Source organism: Pseudophryne corroboree, chromosome 10 (genome assembly GCF_028390025.1).
Source record: "Pseudophryne corroboree isolate aPseCor3 chromosome 10, aPseCor3.hap2, whole genome shotgun sequence".
NCBI lineage: Eukaryota > Metazoa > Chordata > Amphibia > Anura > Myobatrachidae > Pseudophryne > Pseudophryne corroboree.
Genome location: NC_086453.1, coordinates 255,864,336 through 255,890,856, shown reverse-complemented (window position 1 = coordinate 255,890,856; position 26,521 = coordinate 255,864,336). Strand labels below are relative to the sequence as shown.

The 26,521-nt window shown below is 47.5% G+C and overlaps 1 protein-coding gene across 4 annotated transcripts in view; it reads right to left on the bottom strand.

Annotated features, from left to right (window-relative positions):
* Nucleotides 1-26,521, bottom strand: part of TEX12 (testis expressed 12) — a 207,749-nt gene that overhangs the window by 111,796 nt on the left and 69,432 nt on the right. For 3 of the 4 annotated variants that reach the window (XM_063943201.1, XM_063943202.1, XM_063943203.1), the window contains one exon: nt 1,394-1,459. In XM_063943201.1, the coding sequence (XP_063799271.1) occupies nt 1,394-1,459 (66 nt within the window). Of the gene's footprint in view, nt 1-1,393; nt 1,460-22,596; nt 22,654-26,521 lie in introns of all 4 variants that reach the window. The other variant, XM_063943204.1, reaches the window with a different exon arrangement.

Here is a 26,521-nt window from a genome sequence, read left to right as displayed (position 1 = left end):
TACGGGAAAATATACATCAGTTCTGCGTAATAAGATACCAGGATCAGCATTTGGGATCTCATCTTGTCACTGCTCTTGGTTACACTGAAATCAGCTCAAGACAAGGCTTAAATAAAATTGTACTGATACTGAAGATGTTTACAGATGTGTCCTCATACATCATTGCCGCAGTGGCGCCAAACAGCCCCTCTCGGTGCGCCAGGTCCCAACATACTTCTGCTAATGTTGGGTAGCTTTTTTGCCAAAAATGCATCTTAGTTGCAACACGATGCTGCAGGGATGCACCAATGGACTGTGCTGATTAGTTTAATATGCGACACTTGTATACTTGTGTGCAACTTAGTCTCTAAATCTCTATATGAAGCGCTACAAAGTAGCAGATGCAGCTTTTTCCAATACAAGTTCATTGTGCTCTGTTTACAGACTCTCATTCATATACAGATTCAGTCACACAGATGAAATAAATCAGCAGAGTCTTTTGGTGCATCCTAGTCACATCGCGTTATGACTAAAACACATTATTTGCATAAGAGACGCCCAACGCTGTCGCTAATAGAGTTGCATGGGACCTGGCGGCTCACTCGCCCCAGGTATCTCACGTTGCACTGAGGCCAAAAAAACGCATTTGAAAGTTACCAAAATTGCGTCATTGTAGCAGCTGTAGCTACTGAGTACCGTCTGCAGTGAGGAATGGTAGGAACAGTGCATATAACTACACTAAGGCAAGGCAATAAGTTAAAATGCATTTTTTTATTATAACTTTGGCCCTCATTCCGAGTTGATCGGTCGCAAGGCGAATTTAGCAGAGTTACACACGCTAAGCCGCCGCCTACTGGGAGTGAATCTTAGCTTCTTAAAATTGCGACCGATGTATTCGCAATATTGCGATTACTAACTACTTAGCAGTTTCAGAGTAGCTCCAGACTTACTCTGCCTGTGCGATCATTTCAGTGCTTGTCGTTCCTGGTTGACGTCACAAACACACCCAGCGTTCGCCCAGGCACTCCCACCGTTTCTCCGGCCACTCCTGCGTTTTTTCCGGAAACGGTAGCGTTTTCAGCCACACGCCCCTGAAACGCCGTGTTTCCGCCCAGTAACACCCATTTCCTGTCAATCACATTACGTTCGCCGGAGCGAAGAAAAAGCCGTGAGTAAAAATACTTTCTTCATAGTAAAGTTACTTGGCGCAGTCGCAGTGCGAACATTGCGCATGCGTACTAAGCGGATTTTCACTGCGATGCGATGAAAAATACCGAGCGAACAACTCGGAATGAGGGCCTTTATTTCCACATCTACTGTGTCTATTAAACAAAAAGGTTGTGGTTGTCGCATTTTTAACTATCATTAACTCGAAACTTACAGTAAATAACATTATTTAGCAAAAGATACTCACCTCCATCTCTTTCTTGCGTTTTAAACATTTGCTTTCATATTTTAGTGCAATGTTTGCCATTATAACCTAAAAGGATTAAAAAAAACACAGAAAAATCAGCTTACTATACTGTACTATAAGCATCTCATCCCTGACGAAGTCCCACAGTGGACAAAATAAGTTATACAGTACCACTTTCAGATATAAACCCCTGCTCAGACCCTGGACGCGGAACATGGGATGAAGGCGTGGCTTCAGTACTTAAAGCGATGACTATGGAATATCCTGGATCCATTACCCTTGGTCTTCCGTCTAGTAGTGGACGCTTGGAGATTATGTAATGTGTAAGTGCTACTGTGGCCACAAATGAACACCTTTTAGGCATGACTCGTGTTATATAGACCCAGGAAATACCTTTCACACATAAGCCGATGCACTGACCAAGGTTTCAAATCCAGGGTTGTGGACCCGGGACTGTCAACTTGGGTCTGTCCCTTTCAGACATCAGCAGGACCTGTATCGACTCGCCAAGCCCCGTCAAATTCACAGGTTTTTGTTTATGTCTGAAGGGGTATCATTTATTGCACACACCCCATTGTCTACACCACACCACCTATTCCTCTATCCAATCACAGGCACAGGCAATATAGAATCACTGAATTAAACACAGACAGCTGGTGCTCACATTTCCAGCAGTAAGCAACACTGAACTTCAGAAGGCTGATACTGTTGTAAGCTACCACCATAGAGTGGCTGCAGTTTCGGCCACAGCATAAAGCTGGGTACACAACTGGCCGACGGATCATCTTTCGGCCGATCCGCCGACCTGACGATTAGTAAGTGCATACACATTTACCATTCGTCCGCCCGATGTGTTGTGCCTGATGTCACATATGGACGCCCATTTGAGATGTCAGTCACCGTCGGTCCCACCAGAAAGAGTACACAGCCAGATGCGACAATATATATGTAGATGTATCGGCCATCGGATGTGCAGTAGGACATGCATATAGAGGGTACACACCCGCTGATGGGCTCACAATAAAGTCGATATACTAGATTGCTCAGTGTTTACCCACCTTAAGCAGCCTACAGTATACAACTGCTCTTGAAACTGCAAGCTACAATATATTAACAATACCGTTCCACTAAATATGTAAAAAGAGGAGCAGAAATAAAAGTTCCACAGCTGCTCTTATAAGAGCAAAAGTCATCAAGTGTAACAATAAAACCTGTTATTTTCGCTACATAAATTTATGTCTGAAAAGAAGATTTATGGTAGACTTACCATAGTTATATCACTTTCTGCAAGGTACACAGGATTACACAGGGAATAATATCGGGGTGTAGAGTTGGATCTTGATCTGAGGCACCAACAGGCTAAAGCTTTGTTCCCAGGATGCACTGCACTGCCTCCTCTATAGCCCCGCCTCCAGGCACTGGAGCTCAGTTTCGTTAACCAGTCTAATGCAGTAGCAGGTAAAATAGAGACGGTAGATGTTAGCCACATAGAACCACATTCTCACGACAAGAGAAGGTACCAGCGGCTAATGCCATACAAACCCAAAGAAGCTAAGTGCGTCAGAGTGGGCGCCCTGTGGAATCAAGTGTACCTCGCAGAAAGAGATTTAACAATGGTAAGTCTACCATAAATCTCCTTTCCTGCAGAGGGGTACACTGGTATTCCACAGGGAATAACATCGGGGATGTCCTAAAGCAGTTCCTCAAGGGAGGGGACACACTGTAGCGGGCACAAGTACCCGGCGTCCAAAGGAAGGCATAAAACCTGATGAAGGGTGGTCACAGAGGACCACGTTAGCCGCCTTGCACAATTGTTTTGCCCAAGAAGGTCCAACCTGACCGAGTAGAATAGGCCTTAATAGCAGCAGGTGCTGGTAGCCCAGCCTGTGCATAAGCTTGTGAAATCACCATTTTAATCCATCTGGCTAAGGTCTGCTTATTCGCAGGCCAGCCACGTTTGTGAAAACCAAAAATTTCAAAAAGGTAATCAGACCTCCTGATGGGAGGCAGTTCTTTCCACATAAATATGGAGAGCTCGTACCACCTCCAAAGATTTTTCTTTGGAGTAGAGACCAGAAGAGGTGAAGGCCGGAACCACAATCTCCTGGTTAAAGTGATACCACCTTAGGCAAATAACCAGGGCGAGTTCGAAAAATCAGAAAGGGTGGACGACAGGACAAAGCGCCTAAGTCCGACACCCTCCTAGCAGAAGCAATAGCCAATAGAAATAACACCTTAAGTGTAAGGCATTTAAGGTCCACAGATTCAAGAGGTTCAAATGGAGACTCTTGTAAGGCATTCAAGACGACAGACAGATCCCATGGAGCCACAGGAGGGACACAGGGAGGCTGAATTCGTAGAACACCCTGAATGAAAGGGAGGGACGCAATTTTTCTCTGAAACCACACCGACAAGGCAGATATATGAACCTTGAGGGAGGCCAGACGAAGGCCCAAGTCTAGGCCTTGCTGGAGAAAATCCAAAAGTCTGGAAGCTTTGAAAGTATACGCATCATAATTCTTAGCTGCACAATAAGTGAAGTAAGAATTCCAGACTCTGTAATAAATCCGAGCCGAAGCTGGTTTACAGGCTTTCAACATAGTTTGAATGACCGCCTCAGAGAATCCTTTTGCTCTCAGGAGTGATGTTTTAAGAGCCATGCCGTCAAAGCCAGTCTGGCCAGGTCCGGGTAGACACAAGGGCCCTGAACGAGGAGGTCTGGGCGTTGAGGAAGTAGAAGAGGACGCTCTATCGAGAGACCCTGTAGGTCTAAGAACCAATGCCATCTGGGCCACGCTGGAGCAACTAGAAGTAGTATTCCTCCTTCTTTCTTGAACTTCCGTATGACCCTGGGCAGGAGTGACACTGGAGGGAACACGTATGGAAGCAGAAGTTCCATGGAATTGCTAGTGCGTCCACGAACGCTGCTTGAGGATCCCCTGTCCTTGTTCTGAAGACCAGAACCTTGGGATTGTGTCGAGATGCCATCAGGTCTACATCTGGTAGGCCCCACTTGTCCACTATGAATTGAAATTCTTCAGGATGAAGACTCCACTCTCCGGCGTGCATGTCCTGACGACTGAGGACGTCCGCTTCCCAGTTGAGGACTCCCGGAATGAACACTGCCGATTTGGCTGGCAGATGGCGTTCTGCCCATTGGAGGATTTTTGACACTTGCATCATTGCCATGCGGCTTCGAGTGCCGCCTTGATGATTTATGTACGCCACCATGGTGGCATTGTCTGATTGTACTTGAACAGGCCTGTTCTGTACCAGAGGCAGGGCCAGAGTCAACGCATTGAACACTGCCCGCAATTCCAGAATGTTTATCGGGAGGAGAGATTCCTCCCTGGTCCACCGACCCTGAAGAGAGTGTTGCTCCAACACCGCGCCCCAACCCCGCAGACTGGCATCCGTTGTGAGAAGGACCCAGTTGGAGATCCAGAAGGGACAGCCCCTGCTCAACTGTTGTTTCTGTAGCCACAAGCTTAGTGACAGACGAACCTCCGGAGTCAAGGAGATCATTTGAGACCTGATCTGGTGGGGCAGGCCATTCCACTTGGACAGGATTAATCGTTGCAGAGGGCGGGAATGAAATTGAGCGAACTATACCATGTCGAATGCCGACACCATGAGGCCTAGTACTTGCATTGCCGAGTGTATAGACACTCTCCGGCGAGAGAGGAAGTATCTGATCCTGTCTTGAAGTTTCAGGACTTTCTCTGGAGAGAAGAAACAGTCTTTGGTTGTGTGTGTCCAGCAATGCCCCCAGGTGCACCATGCTTTGAGTAGGAACCAGCGAGGACTTCTTCCAGTTGATGAGCCACCCGTGGGCTTGTAGGAATTGGACCGTCAGTTCCAGATGACTGAGGAGAACCTCCGGGGCGTACGCAAGCATCAGCAAGTCGTCCAGATACAGCATGATCCTGACACCCTGACGGCGGAGAAGAGCCATGACCTTGGTGAAGATCCGAGTAGCCATGGTCATTCAGAAAGGCAATGATTGGAATTTATAATGTAGGTTGCCAATAGCAAACCGCAGATATTGTTGATGCGACATGGCAATAGGTATGTGCAGGTAAGCATCCTTTATGTCCAGGGATACCATATAGTCCTTGGGCTCCATAGCCAATACAATAGAGTGCAGAGTTTCCATACGGAATTTGGATACCCTCACAAATTTGTTCAAAGATTTGAGGTTGAGTATAGGCCGAGAGGACCCATTGGGTTTCGGGACTAGAAACAGGGTCGAATAGTAACCCCTGCCACTTTGAGACAGAGGTACCGGCACAATCACTCCAGTATCTAGGAGAGAATGTACAACCAAGTGTAAAGTTTGTGCTTTCAGCGGATCCGAAGGGATAACAGTCGAGCAGAACTTTTGATGGTGCCATCTTTTGAAAGAGATTGCGTACCCGTGAGAGACAACTTCCCGCACCCAAGCATCTGAAGTGGTCCTTAACCAGATCTCGGCGAACTGCAGAAGTCGGCCTCCCACCCGTCGTACTGCAGGCTTATCCTTTTTGGAAGCAGGCTGATGGGCGGCCCAAGATTGCTTAGACTTGGGCTTGGTGGATTTGGAAGTACGAGCCTGTCTCGGATACGCTTGACCCTTTGCTTTACCTGGAGGTCAAAATGAACGAAAAGTGGTACTCTTAGCCTTCGGAGCAGAGAGATTAGTACTTTGGAGAAATGCAGTCTTGGCTGTTGCCAAATCAGTCACGATCTTGTTCAGATCCTCCCCAAACAGTATGTCCACCTTAAAAGGGAGCACCTCCAAGGTCTTTTTGGAGTCCAGGTCCACTTTCCAGGACCTTAACCACAAAATCCGGTGAGCCAGGACAGACGTAGTAGACGCCTTGGCCGCCATTACACCGGCATTAGAGGCTGCCTCCTGAATATAGTGAGAGGCTGTAGTAATATATGACAGATACTGTCTGGCAGTGTCAGAAAAAATAAGAATTTACTTACCGATAATTCTATTTCTCGTAGTCCGTAGTGGATGCTGGGGACTCCGTCAGGACCATGGGGAATAGCGGCTCCGCAGGAGACAGGGCACAAAAGTAAAAGCTTTAGGATCAGGTGGTGTGCACTGGCTCCTCCCCCTATGACCCTCCTCCAAGCCTCAGTTAGGATACTGTGCCCGGACGAGCTACACAATAAGGAAGGATTTTGAATCCCGGGTAAGACTCATACCAGCCACACCAATCACACTGTACAACCTGTGATCTGAACCCAGTTAACAGCATGATAACAGCGGAGCCTCTGAAAAGATGGCTCACAACAATAATAACCCGATTTTTGTAACAATAACTATGTACAAGTATTGCAGACAATCCGCACTTGGGATGGGCGCCCAGCATCCACTACGGACTACGAGAAATAAAATTATCGGTAAGTAAATTCTTATTTTCTCTGACGTCCTAAGTGGATGCTGGGGACTCCGTCAGGACCATGGGGATTATACCAAAGCTCCCAAACGGGCGGGAGAGTGCGGATGACTCTGCAGCACCGAATGAGAGAACTCCAGGTCCTCCTCAGCCAGGGTATCAAATTTGTAGAATTTTTGAAACGTGTTTGCCCCTGACCAAGTAGCAGCTCGGCAAAGTTGTAAAGCCGAGACCCCTCGGGCAGCCGCCCAAGATGAGCCCACCTTCCTTGTGGAATGGGCATTTACATATTTTGGCTGTGGCAGGCCTGCCACAGAATGTGCAAGCTGAATTGTACAACACATCCAACTAGCAATCGTCTGCTTAGAAGCAAGAGCACCCAGTTTGTTGGGTGCATACAGGATAACAGCAAGTCAGTTTTCCTGACTCCAGCCGTCCTGGAAACCTATATTTTCAGGGCCCTGACAACATCTAGCAACTTGGAGTCCTCCAAGTCCCTAGTAGCCGCAGGTACCACAATAAGCTGGTTCAGGTGAAACGCTGACACCACCTTAGGGAGAAACTGGGGACGAGTCCGCAGCTCTGCCCTGTCCGAATGGACAATCAGATATGGGCTTTTGTGAGACAAAGCCGCCAATTCTGACACTCGCCTGGTCGAGGCCAGGGCCAACAGCATGGTCACTTTCCATGTGAGATATTTCAAATCCACAGATTTGAGCGGTTTAAACCAATGTGATTTGAGGAATCCCAGAACTACGTTGAGATCCCACAGTGCCACTGGAGGCACAAAAGGGGGTTGTATATGCAGTACTCCCTTGACAAACTTCTGGACTTCAGGAACTGAAGCCAATTCTTTCTGGAAGAAAATCGACAGGGCCGAAATTTGAACCTTAATGGACCCCAATTTGAGGCCCATAGACACTCCTGTTTGTAGGAAATGCAGGAATCGACCGAGTTGAAATTCCTCCGTGGGGGCCTTCCTGGCCTCACACCATGCAACATATTTTCGCCAAATGCGGTGATAATGTTGTGCGGTCACCTCCTTCCTGGCTCTGACCAGGGTAGGGATGACCTCTTCCGGAATGCCTTTTTCCCTTAGGATCAGGCGTTCAACCGCCATGCCGTCAAACGCAGCCGCGGTAAGTCTTGGAACAGACATGATCCTTGCTGAAGCAAGTCCCTTCTTAATATCTCTTGAAGTTCCGGGTACCAAGTCCTTCTTGGTCAATCCGGAGCCACGAGTATAGTTCTTACTCCTCTCCGTCTTATAATTCTCAGTACCTTGGGTATGAGAGGCAGAGGAGGGAACACATACACCGACTGGTACGCCCACGGTGTTACCAGAGCGTCCCAGCTATTGCCTGAGGGTCTCTTGACCTGGCGCAATACCTGTCCAGTTTTTTGTTCAGACGGGACGCCATCATGTCCACCTTTGGTCTTTCCCAACGGTTCACAATCATGTGGAAGACTTCCAGATGAAGTCCCCACTCTCCCGGGTGGAGGTCGTTCCTGCTGAGGAAGTCTGCTTCCCAGTTGTCCACTCCCGGAATGAACACCGCTGACAGTGTTATCACATGATTTTTCGCTCAGCGAAGAATCCTTGCTGCCATTGCCCTCCTGCTTCTTGTGCCGCCCTGTCTGTTTACGTGGGCGACTGCCGTGATGTTGTCCGACTGGATCAGCACCGGTTGACTTTGAAGCAGAGGTCTTACTAGGCTCAGAGCATTGTAAATTGCCCTTAGCTCCAGTATATTTATGTGGAGAGAAGTCTCCAGACTTGACCACACTCCTTGGAAATTTCTTCCCTGTGTGACTGCTCCCCAGCCTCTCAGGCTGGCATCCGTGGTCACCAGAACCCAGTCCTGAATGCCGAATGTGCTGCCCTCTAGTAGATAAGCACTCTGCAGCCACCACAGAAGAGACAGCCTTGTCCTTGGAGACAGGATTATCCGCTGATGCATCTGAAGATGCGATCCGGACCATTCGTCCAGCAGATCCCACTGAAAAATTCTTGCGTGAAATCTGCCGAATGGAATCGCTTCGTAAGAAGCCACCATTTTTCCCAGGACTCTTGTGCATTGATGCACTGACACTTGGCCTGGTTTTAGGAGGTTTCTGACTAGCTCGGATAACTCCCTGGCTTTCTCCTCCGGGAGAAACACCTTTTTCTGGACTGTGTCCAGAATCATCCCTAGGAACAGCAGACGTGTCGTCGGAAACAGCTGCGATTTTGGAATATTTAGAATCCACCCGTGCTGTCGTAGAACTACTTGAGATAGTGCTACTCCGACCTCCAACTGTTCTCTGGACCTTGCCCTTATCAGGAGATCGTCCAAGTAAGGGATAATTAAGACGCCTTTTCTTTGAAGACGAATCATCATTTCGGCCATTACCTTGGTAAAGACCCGGGGTGCCGTGGACAATCCAAACGGCAGCGTCTGAAACTGATAGTGACAGTTCTGTACCACAAACCTGAGGTACCCTTGGTGAGAAGGGCAAATTGGGACATGGAGGTAAGCATCCTTGATGTCCAGGGACACCATATAGTCCCCTTCTTCCTGGTTCGCTATCACTGCTCTGAGTGACTCCATCTTGATTTGAACCTTTGTATGTAAGTGTTCAAAAATTTCAGATTTAGAATAGGTCTCACCGAGCCGTCTGGCTTCAGTACCACAATATAGTGTGGAATAATACCCCTTTCCTTGTTGTAGGAGGGGTACTTTGATTATCACCTGCTGGGAATACAGCTTGTGAATTGTTTCCAATACTGCCTCCCTGTCGGAGGGAGACGTTGGTAAAGCAGACTTCAGGAACCTGCGAGGGGGAGACGTCTCGAATTTCCAATCTGTACCCCTGGGATACTACTTGTAGGATCCAGGGGTCCACTTGCGAGTGAGCCCACTGCGCGCTGAAACTCTTGAGACGACCCCCCACCGCACCTGAGTCCGCTTGTACGGCCCCAGCGTCATGCTGAGGACTTGGCAGAAGCGGTGGAGGGCTTCTGTTCCTGCGAAGGGGCTGCCTGCTGCAGTCTTCTTCCCTTTCCTCTACCCATGGGCAGATATGACTGGCCTTTTGCCCGCTTGCCCTTATGGGGACGAAAGGACTGAGGCTGAAAAGACAGTGTCTTTTTCTGCTGAGATGTGACTTGGGGTAAAAAAGGTGGATTTTCCAGCTGTTGCCGTGGCCACCAGGTCCGATGGACCAACCCCAAATAACTCCTCCCCTTTATACGGCAATACTTCCATGTGCCGTTTGGAATCTGCATCACCTGACCACTGTCGTGTCCATAAACATCTTCTGGCAGATATGGACATCGCACTTACTCTTGATGCCAGAGTGCAAATATCCCTCTGTGCATCTCGCATATATAGAAATGCATCCTTTAAATGCTCTATAGTCAATAAAATACTGTCCCTGTCAAGGGTATCAATATTTTCAGTCAGGGAATCCGACCAAGCCACCCCAGCGCTGCACATCCAGGCTGAGGCGATCGCTGGTCGCAGTATAACACCAGTATGTGTGTATAACTTTTTAGGATATTTTCCAGCCTCCTATCAGCTGGCTCCTTGAGGGCGGCCGTATCTGGAGACGGTAACGCCACTTGTTTTGATAAGCGTGTGAGCACCTTATCCACCCTAAGGGGTGTTTCCCAACGCGCCCTAACTTCTGGCGGGAAAGGGTATAACGCCAATAATTTTCTATCGGGGGAAACCCACGCATCATCACACACTTCATTTAATTTATCTGATTCAGGAAAAACTACAGGTAGTTTTTTCACACCCCACATAATACCCTTTTTTGTGGTACTTGTAGTATCAGAAATATGTAACACCTCCTTCATTGCCCTTAACATGTTAACATGTAACGTGTGGCCCTAATGGAAAATACGTTTGTTTCTTCACCGTCGACACTGGAGTCAGTGTCCGTGTCTGTGTCGACCGACTGAGGTAAATGGGCGTTTTAAAGCCCCTGACGGTGTTTGAGACGCCTGGACAGGTACTAATTGGTTTGCCGGCCGTCTCATGTCGTCAACCGACCTTGCAGCGTGTTGACATTATCACGTAATTCCCTAAATAAGCCATCCATTCCGGTGTCGACTCCCTAGAGAGTGACATCACCATTACAGGCAATTGCTCCGCCTCCTCACCAACATCGTCCTCATACATGTCGACACACACGTACCGACACACAGCACACACACAGGGAATGCTCTGATAGAGGACAGGACCCCACTAGCCCTTTGGGGAGACAGAGGGAGAGTTTGCCAGCACACACCAAAACGCTATAATTATACAGGGACAACCTTATATAAGTGTTTTCCCTTATAGCATCTTAATACAGGTTGAGTATCCCATATCCAAATATCCGAAATACGGAATATTCCGAAATACGGACTTTTTTGAGTGAGAGTGAGATAGTGAAACCTTTGTTTTTTGATGGCTCAGTGTACACAAACCTTGTTTAATACACAAAGTTATTAAAAATATTGTATTAAATGACCTTCAGGCTGTGTGTATAAGGTGTATAAGAAACATAAATGAATTGTGTGAATGTACACACACTTTGTTTAATGCACAAAGTTATAAAAAATATTGGCTAAAATGACCTTCAGGCTGCGTGTATAAGGTGTATATGAAACATAAATACATTCTGTGCTTAGACTTGGGTCCCATCACCATGATATCTCATTATGGTATGCAATTATTCCAAAATACAGAAAAATCCGATATCCAAAATACTTCTGGTCCCAAGCATTTTGGATAAGGGATACTCAACCTGTATATAATAATATCGCCAAATAAGTGCCCCCCCTCTCTGTTTTAACTCTGTTTCTGTAGTGCAGTGCAGGGGAGAGCCTGGGAGCCTTCCTAGCAGCGGAGCTGTGTAGGAAAATGGCGCTGTGTGCTGAGGAGAATAGGCCCCGCCCCCTTTTCGGCGGGCTTCTTCTCCCGTTTTTCTGACAACCTGGCAGGGGTTAAATACATCCATATAGCCCCAGAGGCTATATGTGATGTATTTTTAGCCAGCATAGGTACTTTCATTGCTGCCCAGGGCGCCCCCCCCAGCGCCCTGCACCCTCAGTGACCGTTGGTGTGAAGTGTGCTGAGAGCAATGGCGCACAGCTGCCGTGCTGTGCGCTACCTTAAGAAGACTGGGAAGTCTTCAGCCGCCGATTTCTGGACCTCTTCTCTCTTCAGCATCTGCAAGGGGGTCGGCGGCGCGGCTCCGGTGACCCATCCAGGCTGTACCTGTGATCGTCCCTCTGGAGCTAGTGTCCAGTAGCCTAAGAAGCCAATCCATCCTGCACGCAGGTGAGTTCACTTCTTCTCCCCTAAGTCCCTCGTTGCAGTGAGCCTGTTGCCAGCAGGACTCACTGAAAATAAAAAACCTAACAAAACTTTTACTCTAAGCAGCTCTTTAGGAGAGCCACCTAGATTGCACCCTTCTCGGCCGGGCACAAAAACCTAACTGAGGCTTGGAGGAGGGTCATAGGGGGAGGAGCCAGTGCACACCACCTGATCCTAAAGCTTTTACTTTTGTGCCCTGTCTCCTGCGGAGCCGCTATTCCCCATGGTCCTGACGGAGTCCCCAGCATCCACTTAGGACGTCAGAGAAATTCAGAGGTAGCTCATCCTCAATTGCCTGCACCCATGCTTCAATAGCTTTTGCAGCCCAAGAGGCTGCTATAGTGGGTCTATGTACAGCACCGGTAAGTGTGTAGCAAGACTTCAGGCATTCCTCCACACGCTTATCCGTCGGTTCCTTCAGTGAAGTGACAGTGGTGACAGGCAGAGTAGAAGACACCACATGAGAGTCCACCGGCGGTGGAGTTTCCCACTTGTTACTCAACTTTGCAGGGATAGGATAACAAGCCAACATCCTTTTAGATAGGGAAAATTTATTTCCTGGACATGACCAGGATTCCTGGCGTGTGTCAATTAAGAGGTCAGAATGAGGTAAAACTACATTAGCAACCTTCTGACGTTTAAACTTATCAGGTTTCTTAGACATAGCAGGAGGTTCAATCTCATCCTCAATCTGGAGGATCAGATTGATAGCCTGAGGCTGAGTTGTAGATTCCTCATCAGAGACAACTGTATCAGAATCTGAAGGATCGGTATAATCCCCATCCTCATCGGAAGAATCATCCGAAATGTTAGTGGATTGTGACGAAGAAATGGCCCGCTTAGAGGACCCTTTGGTCCCAGTAGGGCGAGGGTTAGGTTTGTGTTTAACCAAGGACTGATTTAGTTGCTGTAACTGGGTTGACAGAGTATCCGCCCATGGTGGATTAACCTACAGGGACAATATGTGGCTGTAATGGCACAGGAGGTCCCACAGGGGGTGTAAGTTGTGTTACAAGCATAGTCAGCATATTTAAAAATGCAGCCCAAGGTGGGTCTTGATTTGCCACAGGTGCTGCAGACTGACTAGACGGTGCAGGGCACCCAGTAACTGAACTCTCAGCTGAAATAGTTTCCTCAGGTAAATCCATGGCGCCAGCACTGCATGATGCAGGAGCGTCTGCGGATTTCCCACCCTGTGTAGCAGACATTTTTGGGAATGTAGCCAAAGGGACCAACAGTACAATATAGCCAGACACAATACCTGACAAAAAACCCCTGTGTTATGTGACCACAAATGCAGAGCAGAAACAGAGGATTTAAGCAGTATGAGGTGACTGAAACACACAGTGAAAGATACAAAACAGTGTATCCTGTGGAACAATATATGGAATATGAGACCCTGATGCACTTAGTTCCCCAGGGTACAGAATGTAGTGATAGCAATATGTGTGATACACAGAATAGAATCCACACAGCAGCTATAGGCACACACAGTCACAGGTACAATGCAGAAATTATTACATATAAAACAATAAGACTGCACTTGACTAGTAATACTACATAGAGATATGAATGTATACAGATATAACAATGCACAGTAAACACCGGATGTATATCACAGAATACTTGTACTAAATATTCATATAGTTATGCACTTGTTCGTAACCAGCGCTGTCTAAATGACAAGTAGGATACTTAAGTGTCCTGTAAATGCACAGCGCTGATGAGGCAGCAGTCCCAGGATCAGTGCAGCTATGTGAAATGGCAGGGAATGAGGGAGAGAGAGAGATGCAGCTCCAGGGCGGGAACACCTGCTGTAGATGGCGCCTGGAGCTGGGGGAGGGGCTACAGGTCAGCGCCTTATCCCCTCTGTTGGACTTCACTGTCGGGTACTATGGAGCCTATAACAAATAGGATTTTAATACCTACCGGTAAATCCTTTTCTCTTAGTCCATAGAGGATGCTGGGGATGCTTCAAGAACCATGGGGTATAGACGGGATCCGCAGGAGACATGGGCACTTTAAGACTTTAAATGGGTGTGAACTGGCTTCTCCCTCTATGCCCCTCCTCCAGACTCCAGTTATAGGAACTGTGCCCAGGGAGACGGACATTTTGAGGAAAAGTATTTATTTAACGTTTTTAAACTAAGGTGAGATACATACCAGCTCACACCTCAAAACACGCCGTACAACATGGCATTCAACAACAACGCATGCAACGCATGACCAATATCAGTCACAGACTGACTGTACTTAATTCAACATGAGCGTAACTACAACCAAACTGCAGATACAGCCCGCACTGGGACGGGCGCCCAGCATCCTCTACGGACTAAGAGAAAAGGATTTACCGGTAGGTATTAAAATCCTATTTTCTCATACGTCCTAGAGAATGCTTCAAGAACCATGGGGTTTATACCAAAGCTCTAGAACGGGCGAGGGAGTGCGGATGACTCTGCAGCACCGATTGACCAAACAAGAGGTCCTCCTCAGCCAGGGTATCAAACTTGTAAAACTTTGCAAAGGTGTTTGATCCCGACCAAGTAGCCGCTCGGCAAAGCTGTAATGCCGAGACCCCTCGGGCAGTCGCCCAGGATGGGCCCACCTTTCTGGTAGAATGGGCCTTCACAGATTTAGGTAACGGCAACCCTGCCGTACAGTGAGCCTGCTGAATCATATTACAGATCCAACGTGCAATAGTCTGCTTGTTGGGAGCCCACAGGACAAACAGAGCCTGTTTTCCTAATTTGAGCCATTCTGACGACATAGATTTTCAAAGCTCTGACCACATCGAGAGACTTCGATTCCGCCAAAGCGTCAGTAGCCACCGGCACCACAATAGGCTGGTTTACGTGAAACGATGAAACCACCTTTGGCAAAAATTGCTGACAAGTTCTCAACTCTGCCCTATCAGCATGGAAGATTAAATAGGGGCTTTTGTGAGACAAAGCCACCAATTCAGATACCCGTCTTGCCGAAGCCAAGGCCAACAACATGCCTACTTTCCAAGTAAGGAACTTTAACTCAACCTTACGCAAAGGTTCAAACCAATGAGATTGCAGGAACTGCAACACCACATTCAGATCCCATGGCGCCACTGGGGGCACAAAGGGAGGTTGGATGTGTAGTACGCCTTTCACGAAGGTCTGAACTTCTGGAAGGGAGGCCAATTCTTTCTAAAAGAAAATCGATAAGGCCGAAATGTGTACTATAATTGAGCCCAACCTTTAGGCCTGCATCCACGCCAGCTTGCTAAAAAATGGAACAAACGCCCCAGTTGAAATTCCTCCGTAGGAGCCTTCTTAGATTCACACCAAGACACATATTTCCTCCAAATACGGTGGTAATGCTTTGCTTTGCCGTTACTTCTTTTCTAGCCTGAAGAAGTGTGGGAATGACTTCACTGGGAATACCCTTCCGGGCTAGGATTTGGCGCTCAACCGCCATGCCGTCAAACGCAGCCGTGGTAAGTCTTGATACACGCACGGCCCTTGTTGCAACAGGTCCTCTCGTAGAGGAAGAGGCCAGGGATCTTCTATGAGTAATTCCTTAAGATCGGGATACCAGGCCCTCCTTGGCCAGTCTCGAACAATGAGTATCGCCTGAACCCTTGTTCTTCTTATCAACTTTATCACCTTTGGAATGAGTGGAAGTGGAGGGAACACATATACCGACGGAAACACCCACGGTGTCACTAGGGCGTCCACCGCCATCGCTTGAGGGTCCTTTGACCTGGAACAATATCTCTGAAGTATCTTGTTGAGGCGGGACGTCATCATGTCTATTTGAGGAATTCCCCAACGACTTCTCACTTCTGCAAAGACCTCTTGATGAAGACCCCACTCTCCTGGATGGAGATCGTGTCTGCTGAGGAAGTCTGCTTCCCAGTTGTCCACTCCTGGAATGAAGACCGCTGACAGAGCGCTTGCATGTTTCTCCGCCCAGCAAAGAATTCTCGTGGCCTCGGCCATTGCCGCTCTGCTTCTTGTTCCGCCCTGGCGGTTTATGCACGCCACTGCTGTTATGTTGTCTGACTGAATCAAGACGGGCAGACCGCGAAGAAGATGATACGCTTGCAGAATGCCGTTGTAAATGGCCCTTAATTCCAGAATGTTTATGTGCAGACAAGCTTCCTGGCTTGACCATTTTCCCTGAAAATTTCTCCCCTGTGTGACTGCTCCCCATCCTCAAAGACTTGCATCTGTGGTCACCAGGATCCAATCCTGAATCCCGAACCTGCGTCCCTCCAGAAGGTGAGAACTGTGCAGCCACCACAGAAGGGAGATCCTGGTCCTGGACGATAGGAATATTTTCCGGTGCATGTCCAGGTGAGACCCGGACCACTTGTCCAGCAGGTCCCACTGAAACACCCTGGCATGGAACCTGCCATACTGAATGGCCTCGTAGGCCACCACCATCTTCCCCAACAACCGAGTGCATTGAAGAATCGACACTCTTGCCGGTTTCAGAATCTGTTTTACCATGTTCTGTATTTCCAAAACCTTTTCCAATGGAAGAAAAACTATCTGTAATTCTGTATCCAGAATCATACCCAGGAACGACAATCATTTCTTCCATAACCTTGGTGAAAATCCTCGGAGCCGTGGACAGACCAAACTGCAATGTCTGGAAGTGGTAATGACAATCCTGAACAGCAAACCTCAGGTATGCCTGATGTGGAGGATATATGGGAACGTGTAAGTAGGCATCATTTATGTCGACCGACACCATAAAATCGCCCTCCTCCAGACTGGAGATCACTGCTCGGAGAGATTCCATCTTGAATTTGAATTTTTTCTTAGAAAGAAATTGAGAGATTTTAGGTTCAGAATCGGTCTGACCGAGCCATCCGGCTTTGGTACCACGAACAGACTCGAATAAAAACCCTCCCCCTGTTATGACGGGGGTACCATGACAATGACTTGATTTTGACACAGCTTTAGTATCGCAGCGCATACAACCTCTCTTTCTGGAAGAGAAACTGGCAAGGCCGATTTGAAAAATCGGTGAGGGGGCATGTCCTGAAACTCTAATTTGTACCCTTGGTCTACTATTTCTAATATCCAAGGATCCAGGTCCGAGTGCACCCAGACCTGACTGAAGAGCCTCAGACGTGCCCCACTGGTGCGGACTCCCGCAGAGAAGCCCCAGCGTCATGCGGTGGATTTGGTAGAAGCCGGAGAGGACTTCTGCTCTTGGGAACTTGCCACAGCCGGTGACCTTTTTCCCCTTTTTCTTCCTCTCGCAGCAAGGAAGGAGGACCCTCGTCCTTTCTTGCATTTATTGGGCCGAAAGGACTGCATCTGATAGTGGGGCATTTTCTTCTGTTGTGCAGGAACATAAGGTAAAAATGACGACTTACCCGCGGTAGCCGTAGATACCAGATTAGTGAGGCCGTCACCAAACAAGACACTACCGTTAAACGGTAAAGACTCCATCGCCTTCTTAGAGTCAGCATCAGCATTCCATTGATGAATCCACAATGCTCTCCTTGCTGAGACCGCCATGGCATTGGCCCTTGATCCCAAAATGCCAATATCCCTTACAGCTTCTTTTAAATATGCTGCAGCGTCCCTGATATGACCCAGAGTCAAAAGCACATTATCCCTGTCTAGAGCATCTATCTAAGATGACAAGTTATCTGCCCACTTTTCAATAGCGCTACTCACCGATGCCGAAGCAACGGCAGGCCTGAGTAGCGAACCCGTAGTGACATAAATGAATTTTAGTGTATTTTCCTGCTTACGATCCGCAGGATCCTTTAGGGCTGCCGTGTCAGGAGACAGAAGTGTCACCTTTTTGGATAGACGCGATAAAGCTTTGTCTACCGTGGGGGTTGACTCCCACTTTTCCCTGTCCCCAAAAGGAAACGGATATGCCACTGGAATTCTTTTGGGAACCTGTATCTTCTTGTCAGGATTTTCCCAAGCCTTTCAAAAAGAGCGTTCAGTTCATGAGAGGGAGGAAACGTTACCTCAGGATTCTTTCCTTTATACATACAGACCCTAGTATCAGGAACAGCAGGGTCCTTTGTTATATGTAACACTTCTTTTATTGCCACAATCATATACTGAATGCTCTTAGCCAGTTTTGGATTCAATCTAGCATCACTATAGTCGACACTGGAATCAAAGTCCGTGTCGGTATCTGTATCTGCTATCTGGGTAAAAGCACGTTTCTGTGACCCCAAAGGGGTCTGAGCTTGTGACAATGTATCCTCCATGGATTTTCTTCATGTCTGGTTCTTAGACTCAGATTTATCAAACCTCTTAGACAACCGAGTCACATTTGCATTCAAAACACTCAACATATTTACCCAATCATCCGTCGGCGGTGCCGACACGGTCACTCTCACAGTCTTTTCTGTCCCCACTCCAGCCTCCTCCTGGGAAGAGCACTTAGCCTCAGACATGTCGACACACACGTACCGACACCCACAACCACACTGGGGCTATAGGAGACAGACCCACAACAAAGCCTGTTAGAGAGACACAGAGGGAGTTCTGCCAGCTCACAACCCAGCGCCTATCCCGGTACTGAAGCGAGTAAACAGACTGCCCAGACCTGTTAGCGCTTTATTATTTATATATATATATATATATATCAATTAGCACCAAATCACTTGTGCCCCCCCCCCCCCCTGTTTTGCACCCTGTTACTTGCACAGCAGTGTGGAGGTCAGGGCCAGCGCCTCTACAGCTTCTATAAAGAGAAAATGGCGCTGGTCAGAGCTGTGTGGGCTAAGCCCCGCCCACTACATGGCACGCTTCAGTCCTGCTTAAACTTATATTTATACTGGCGGGGGTTCCTTAACTAGTGCCTTAGCACTGTTTTATCTTATGCCAGTGCTGTTTGAGGTTTTCATGCTGCTCAGGGCACCCCCCCTGCGCCCTGCACCCTGCAGTGCCGTGTTATGTGTGGGAGCATGGCGCGCAGCGTGGCCGCTGCGCGGTACCTCAAACGCTTCTTCTGCCGTCACTGAAATCTTCTGATCTTCTCATACTCACCCGGCTTCTATATTCTGGCTCTGTGAGGGGGGTGACGGCGCGGCTCCGGGAACAAGCAGCTAGGCGGACCAAGTGATCGAACCCTCTGGAGCTAATGGTGTCCAGTAGCCTAAGGAGCAGAGCCTTTGAACTCAGAGAAGTAGGTCTGCTTCTCTCCCCTCAGTCCCACGATGCAGGGAGCCTGTTGCCAGCAGGTCTCCCTGAAAATAATAAACCTAACAAAAGTATTTTTCTGAGAAATTCAGGAGAGCTCCTCAGTGTGTGACCAGTCTCTCTGGGCACAGAATCTAACTGGAGTCTGGAGGAGGGGCATAGAGGGAGGAGCCAGTTCACACCCATTTAAAGTCTTAAAGTGCCCATGTCTCCTGCGGAGCCCGTCTATACCCCATGGTTCTTGAAGCATCCCCAGCATCCTCTAGGACGTATGAGAAAAGGGATTTTAGTAAATCCGACCTGTGCACCCTGCCCTGGTGGATATAGTGGGGTCCCTGAACAGTACAGTGTCCACGCCAGCGGCGCGGTCCGTCTCCCGGGACCGCGATTTACTGGTGGGTCCCACCTGGGGGACCCTCTTACCTCCTCCCTGAAGTGTGGCCACGTGATCCAGGAGAGCAGCAGCGGTGATGTGTGCCTGATGACCGGTGCCTCCGCTGTAAGTACCCGGGAACCAGGCTGCGGGAGTATACAGCGCCGCTGAGGGAGGTGATGGAGCCGCAGCACAGAATGTCAACCTAACATACACTGCAACTAGTACTTGTTCTACGGCCCTTGAAGTCTTCTAAAAAAGCTCTTTTCAGGGCTGCCTAGTGCAGCCCCGCAGGCACCAACTTACAAACTGAGCTCTAGTGCCTGCAGGCGAAGCTATAGAGGAAACGGTGCAGTGCATCCTGGGAACAGTCAAAGCTTTAGCCTGTTGGTGCCTCAAGATCCAACTCTACACCCCAACGTTATTCCCTGTGGAATACCAGTATACCCCGCTGCAGAAATTTTCACTACAAGATTACTGATTCCGGGCATGGCATATATGAGGGTGGTTCAATAAGTAAGGTAACAAGACCTCTCACGTGTGTAATGTTCTTTATTTCATTCTAATTTCCCGCCTGGCCAGAGTAGGTAGACCACTGCTTCCCCTCATACCCAGTAGACTGTGCCTCGTATTAGTTATACTGTTCCAACAGCAGTTGTAAGATGGCGGGGCTGGCGGAAACATGGGGCCTAATTCTGAGTTGATCGCAGCAGGAAATTTTTTAGCAGTTGAGCAAAACCATGTGCACTGCAGGGGAGGCAAATATAACGTGCAGAAAGAGATAGATTTGGGTGTGGTGTGTTCAATCTGCAATCTAAATTGCAGTTTAAAAATAAAGCAGCCAGTATTTACCCTGCACAGAAACAAAATAACCCACCCAAATCTAACTCTCTCTGCACATGTTATATTTGCCTCCCCTGCAGTGCACATGGTTTTGCCCAACTGCTAAAAAATTTCTTGCTGCGATCAACTTGGAATTACCCCCATGGTCAAACATTGAGGTGCATAATGGGATCATGTAGTCAGAAGGAAAGAGCAATTCAAATATCAGCGCTTAATATAGAGGTTTATATATTCCTTCACTTCCTGGATCAATGGCCCTCATTCCGAGTTGTTTGCTCGCAAGCTGCTTTTAGCAGCATTGCACACGCTAAGCCGCCACCTACTGGGAGTGAATCTTAGCTTAGCAAAATTGCGAACGAAAGATTCTCAAAATTGCGAATAGAAATTTCTTTGCAGTTTCTGAGTAGCTCGGGACTTACTCTGCCACTGCGATCAGTTCAGTCAGTTTCGTTCCTGGTTTGACGTCACAAACACACGCCCAGGCACTCCCCCGTTTCTCCAGCCACTCCCGCGTTTTTCCCAGAAACGGCAGCGTTTTTTCACACACTCCCATAAAACGGCCAGTTTCCGCCCAGAAACACCCACTTCCTGTCAATCACATTACGATCACCAGAACGAAGAAAAAACTTTGTAATGCCGTGAGTAAAATACCAAACTTCTTAGCAAATTTACTTGGCGCAGTCGCAGTGCGAACATTGCGCATGCGCAATTAGCGGAAAATCGCTGCGATGCGAAGAAAATTACCGAGCGAACAACTCGGAATGACCACCAATAAGCGGTGTCAGGTTTCTTTACTCCTCCCCTCTCCTTGACTTGTCAATTACCACGCAGATGTAGATTCTTCCACATTTAGCATGCGATATGGAAAACAGGAGAGGTGCATAGCATAGTACGTTCCATTTATTTAGACACACAAACAACTAAACTGATAAAACACTGGATCTCTTAAAAACAAATCCACATACACCAAGTTAGGCTAATTACCAGAAGATAGTAATCAGTGTGGCATGGAAATTCCACTTAGTAATAGCTACATTTCATTCAGAGACACTCAAAAAAAATTGTGGCAGCTTGTATAGTGCTAGGTTACAAACAATTACCAGAATGAGGAAATAACTAGCATTTAGTCAGTCCTTTAGGGAACAAAAGATGTCATGTCACCAGTCTGCGTTCCGGAATCGCTGCCTGGGCTTCTGTCCGCTCTTGGTATGGTTCGGTCCTGGACACTATTGCTGCTCCCCACCGATGCGTTTCAACTCCTACCTGGAGTCTTTATCAAGGTGATGAATGTCTCCCCCTGTTCCCTCCGGATATTTAAAGACCCTCTTATCCAATCCACAATGCCAGAGGCGATTTAATCATGATTTACAGGTGCCTTTGATTCCTGCCCAATATTAACAACAGAGGTGACGGGAGATGCCGAAGGGGAGCATGGGAGGATAACTAACCATGTGACCACAGGACAGAAACGTGATTGGTTGTGACGTAGGGACACAAAGAGTTGCCATGACAGCGGTACACGGGATATAGAACACCATTTCCCGTTTATGCCTGGTTGCTAGGATACATAATGATATTCGTTATCATGTGATAGTATGGGACAAACCTGATTGGGCAGGAATCGGAGGCACCTGTAAATCATGATTAAATCGCCTCTAGCATTGTGGATTGGATAAGAGGGTCTTTAAATATCCGGAGGGAACAGGGGGAGACATTCATCACCTTGATAAAGACTCCAGGTAGGAGTTGAAACGCGTGGTGGGGAGCAGCAATAGTGTCCAGGACCGAACCATACCAAGAGCGGACAGAAGCCCAGGCAGCGATTCCGGAACGCAGACTGGTGACATGACATCTTTTGTTCCCTAAAGGACTGACTAAATGCTAGTTATTTCCTCATTCTGGTAATTGTTTGTAACCTAGTGTAACCCCTCTGGATACCTAGAGTAATGGCAGTAGGGCCACGATACTACCTCCTATGACGTGCCTCCACCCAAGCTTTAACATAAACAGGCTTGCTTGGGAAAGCCTATAAAGATAGAATAGTTATCTTTATACCCAATAATATTACTCGTACTACTATTAATACCTTCTTTCTTCTGTGTATTTCAGCTCTTCTATGGATTACGTCCCTTGGATCCACTTCCTGGTAAGTATGTGTAAACAATGAAGTCGGACTCTCTCGTGGAACAGTATAATGCGAAATATATATATTTAGACACACATAGGCTAGATTAACAAATTAACATTTGGGCCTATACAAGCTCAAGTGCATGCAATACAAAAAATACAAATGGTTGTACCTAGGTAACAATAAAAAAACTGAGCTCAGTGTTTACCCTTAATATCTAAATCAATTTACACTAGGGGACTGGAAATAGTCTAGGTCAATTTCTCCATAAATATTCATGTCCCAACTAGTCCTTCTCCTGAAATCGAATGAATCCGGAAGGTGTCCCACTCAGGTTGGAATGGTGATGTACCTTTCGCTTTCTTGGATCAAAGTTATCAAGACGGGATGGATATCCTTTACAATTAACGGCTACTGGTTATAAGCTGGTGACACAGGTTAATGTCTACAGCAGTACACTAATTTATGGCAAGCTTGCTTAGTCGAACGATCCTCGGTGGTCCCTGTAGTAGATGTCTCTCTATATTCCACGTAGGCCGGTAGCAAATAGGATCATGGAAAGTCGAAATGGGACGTTCCCAAACTGGTATAAATGTTCGGTATATAATAATATTTATTCAAACTCATACATCTTACTCAAACTTATGTAGTCATGCTATTTCTACTCTCATAGGATATACTATTACCATTTATAATTTGTCTCCAGAGTAAGTTATAATTAAACTATAAATAGTTAGGAGGTGAATAGAATTCAGTCCTTCATATCCATACAATATTCTCGTTAACGAAGGCGAAATACCAAGTATCGTATCCCACACTTGGTGGATAGTGTTACCCGGTAGGGCGTATACCCTTCAGTAGAATAATGGGTAGTAACGGACACTATTTCCCTCTTTAAGTTCCTCTAATGAGTGACTACACTGCCCACTATATAGTAGTAGTAGCGCTGTCGGATGCTACTCAGGGGCTATAGAATTATAATCTCTCCCTCAGCAGTATGATGTATACAGTTAATATTGGCGTATTCAGTCCATTCCTCCAAGTCTCTTGCACGGATATAGAGGTTTATAATCGAATTGTGCAGTTCTCTTCCGTAATAGACACTGCTCTTCACCTCGGCACTCTTCCAATTGACAGTCCTACTAGCGGCTCAATTAGCTTCTCAGTTATAGTGTCCCTTTCATTGAAATTATGTATCAATTAATTACCTCTAACAGAGGCGTCTCCTTCTCTTTCAGACTGACTCTCCCGGATCAGCCCTTGACTTGGCCCTCTTGTTAATTATATACTAGCGATATATATTGTGGCTGCTTCATTCCCCCTTTAGGGGAGTCGGTATCCATATATTGGATGGAGATGCTACTATTCAAGGATTAACAGGGTTAAGTCTATCCCTCAATTATAAAGAGCTGCAATAATAAGATTTTACTTACCGATAAATCTATTTCTCGGAGTCCGTAGTGGATGCTGGGGTTCCTGAAAGGACCATGGGGAATAGCGGCTCCGCAGGAGACAGGGCACAAAAAGTAAAGCTTTTCCAGATCAGGTGGTGTGCACTGGCTCCTCCCCCTATGACCCTCCTCCAGACTCCAGTTAGGTACTGTGCCCGGACGAGCGTACACAATAAGGGAGGATTTTGAATCCCGGGTAAGACTCATACCAGCCACACCAATCACACCGTACAACTTGTGATCTAAACCCAGTTAACAGTATGATAACAGCGGAGCCTCTGAAAGATGGCTTCCTTCAACAATAACCCGAATTAGTTAACAATAACTATGTACAATTATTGCAGATAATCCGCACTTGGGATGGGCGCCCAGCATCCACTACGGACTCCGAGAAATAGATTTATCGGTAAGTAAAATCTTATTTTCTCTATCGTCCTAGTGGATGCTGGGGTTCCTGAAAGGACCATGGGGATTATACCAAAGCTCCCAAACGGGCGGGAGAGTGCGGATGACTCTGCAGCACCGAATGAGAGAACTCCAGGTCCTCCTTAGCCAGAGTATCAAATTTGTAAAATTTTACAAACGTGTTCTCCCCTGACCACGTAGCTGCTCGGCAAAGTTGTAATGCCGAGACCCCTCGGGCAGCCGCCCAAGATGAGCCCACCTTCCTTGTGGAGTGGGCCTTTACAGATTTAGGCTGTGGCAGGCCTGCCACAGAATGTGCAAGTTGGATTGTGTCACAGATCCAACGAGCAATCGTCTGCTTAGACGCAGGAGCACCCATCTTGTTGGGTGCATACAATATAAACAACGAGTCAGATTTTCTGACTCCAGCTGTCCTTGCAATATATATTTTTAATGCTCTGACAACGTCCAGTAACTTGGAGTCCTCCAAGTCACTTGTAGCCGCAGGCACTACAATAGGCTGGTTCAGATGAAATGCTGACACCACCTTAGGGAGAAAATGCGGACGAGTCCGCAGTTCTGCCCTGTCCGAATGGAAAATCAGATATGGGCTTTTGTAAGATAAAGCTGCCAGTTCTGACACTCTCCTGGCCGAAGCCAGGGCCAGAAGCATGGTCACTTTCCATGTGAGATATTTCAAATCCACCTTTTTTAGTGGTTCAAACCAATGAGATTTTAGAAAGTCCAAAACCACATTGAGATCCCACGGTGCCACTGGAGGCACCACAGGAGGCTGTATATGCAGCACTCCCTTAACAAAGGTCTGGACTTCAGGGACTGAAGCCAATTCTTTTTGAAAGAAAATCGACAGGGCCGAAATTTGAACCTTAATAGATCCCAATTTGAGACCCATAGACAATCCTGATTGCAGGAAATGTAGGAATCGACCCAGTTGAAATTCCTCCGTCGGAGCACTCCGATCTTCGCACCACGCAACATATTTTCGCCAAATTCGGTGATAATGTTGCACGGTTACTTCCTTCCTTGCTTTAATCAAAGTAGGAATGACTTCTTCCGGCATGCCTTTTTCCTTTAGGATCCGGCGTTCAACCGCCATGCCGTCAAACGCAGCCGCGGTAAGTCTTGAAACAGACAGGGACCCTGCTGAAGCAAGTCCCTCCTTAGAGGTAGAGGCCACGGATCTTCCGTGATCATCTCTTGAAGTACCGGGTACCAAGTCCTTCTTGGCCAATCCGGAACCACTAGTATCGTTCTCACGCCTCTTTGCCGTATAATTCTCAATACTTTTGGTATGAGAGGCAGAGGAGGAAACACATACACCGACTGGTACACCCAAGGCGTTACCAGCGCGTCCACAGCTATTGCCTGCGGATCTCTTGACCTGGCGCAATACCTGTCCAGTTTTTTGTTGAGGCGAGACGCCATCATGTCCACCATTGGTCTTTCCCAACGGGTTACCAGCATGTGGAAGACTTCTGGATGAAGTCCCCACTCTCCCGGGTGAAGATCGTGTCTGCTGAGGAAGTCTGCTTCCCAGTTGTCCACTCCCGGGATGAACACTGCTGACAGTGCTATCACATGATTCTCTGCCCAGCGAAGAATCCTTGCAGCTTCTGCCATTGCACTCCTGCTTCTTGTGCCGCCCTGTCTGTTCACATGGGCGACTGCCGTGATGTTGTCCGACTGGATCAACACCGGTTTTCCTTGAAGCAGAGGTTCTGCCTGGCTTAGAGCATTGTATATTGCTCTTAGTTCCAGAATGTTTATGTGAAGAGACGTTTCCAGGCTCGTCCATACTCCCTGGAAGTTTCTTCCTTGTGTGACAGCTCCCCAGCCTCTCAGGCTGGCGTCCGTGGTCACCAGGATCCAATCCTGTATGCCGAATCTGCGGCCCTCCAATAGATGAGGACTCTGCAACCACCACAGAAGAGACACCCTTGTCCTTGGAGACAGGGTTATCCGTAGGTGCATCTGAAGATGCGACCCTGACCATTTGTCCAACAGAT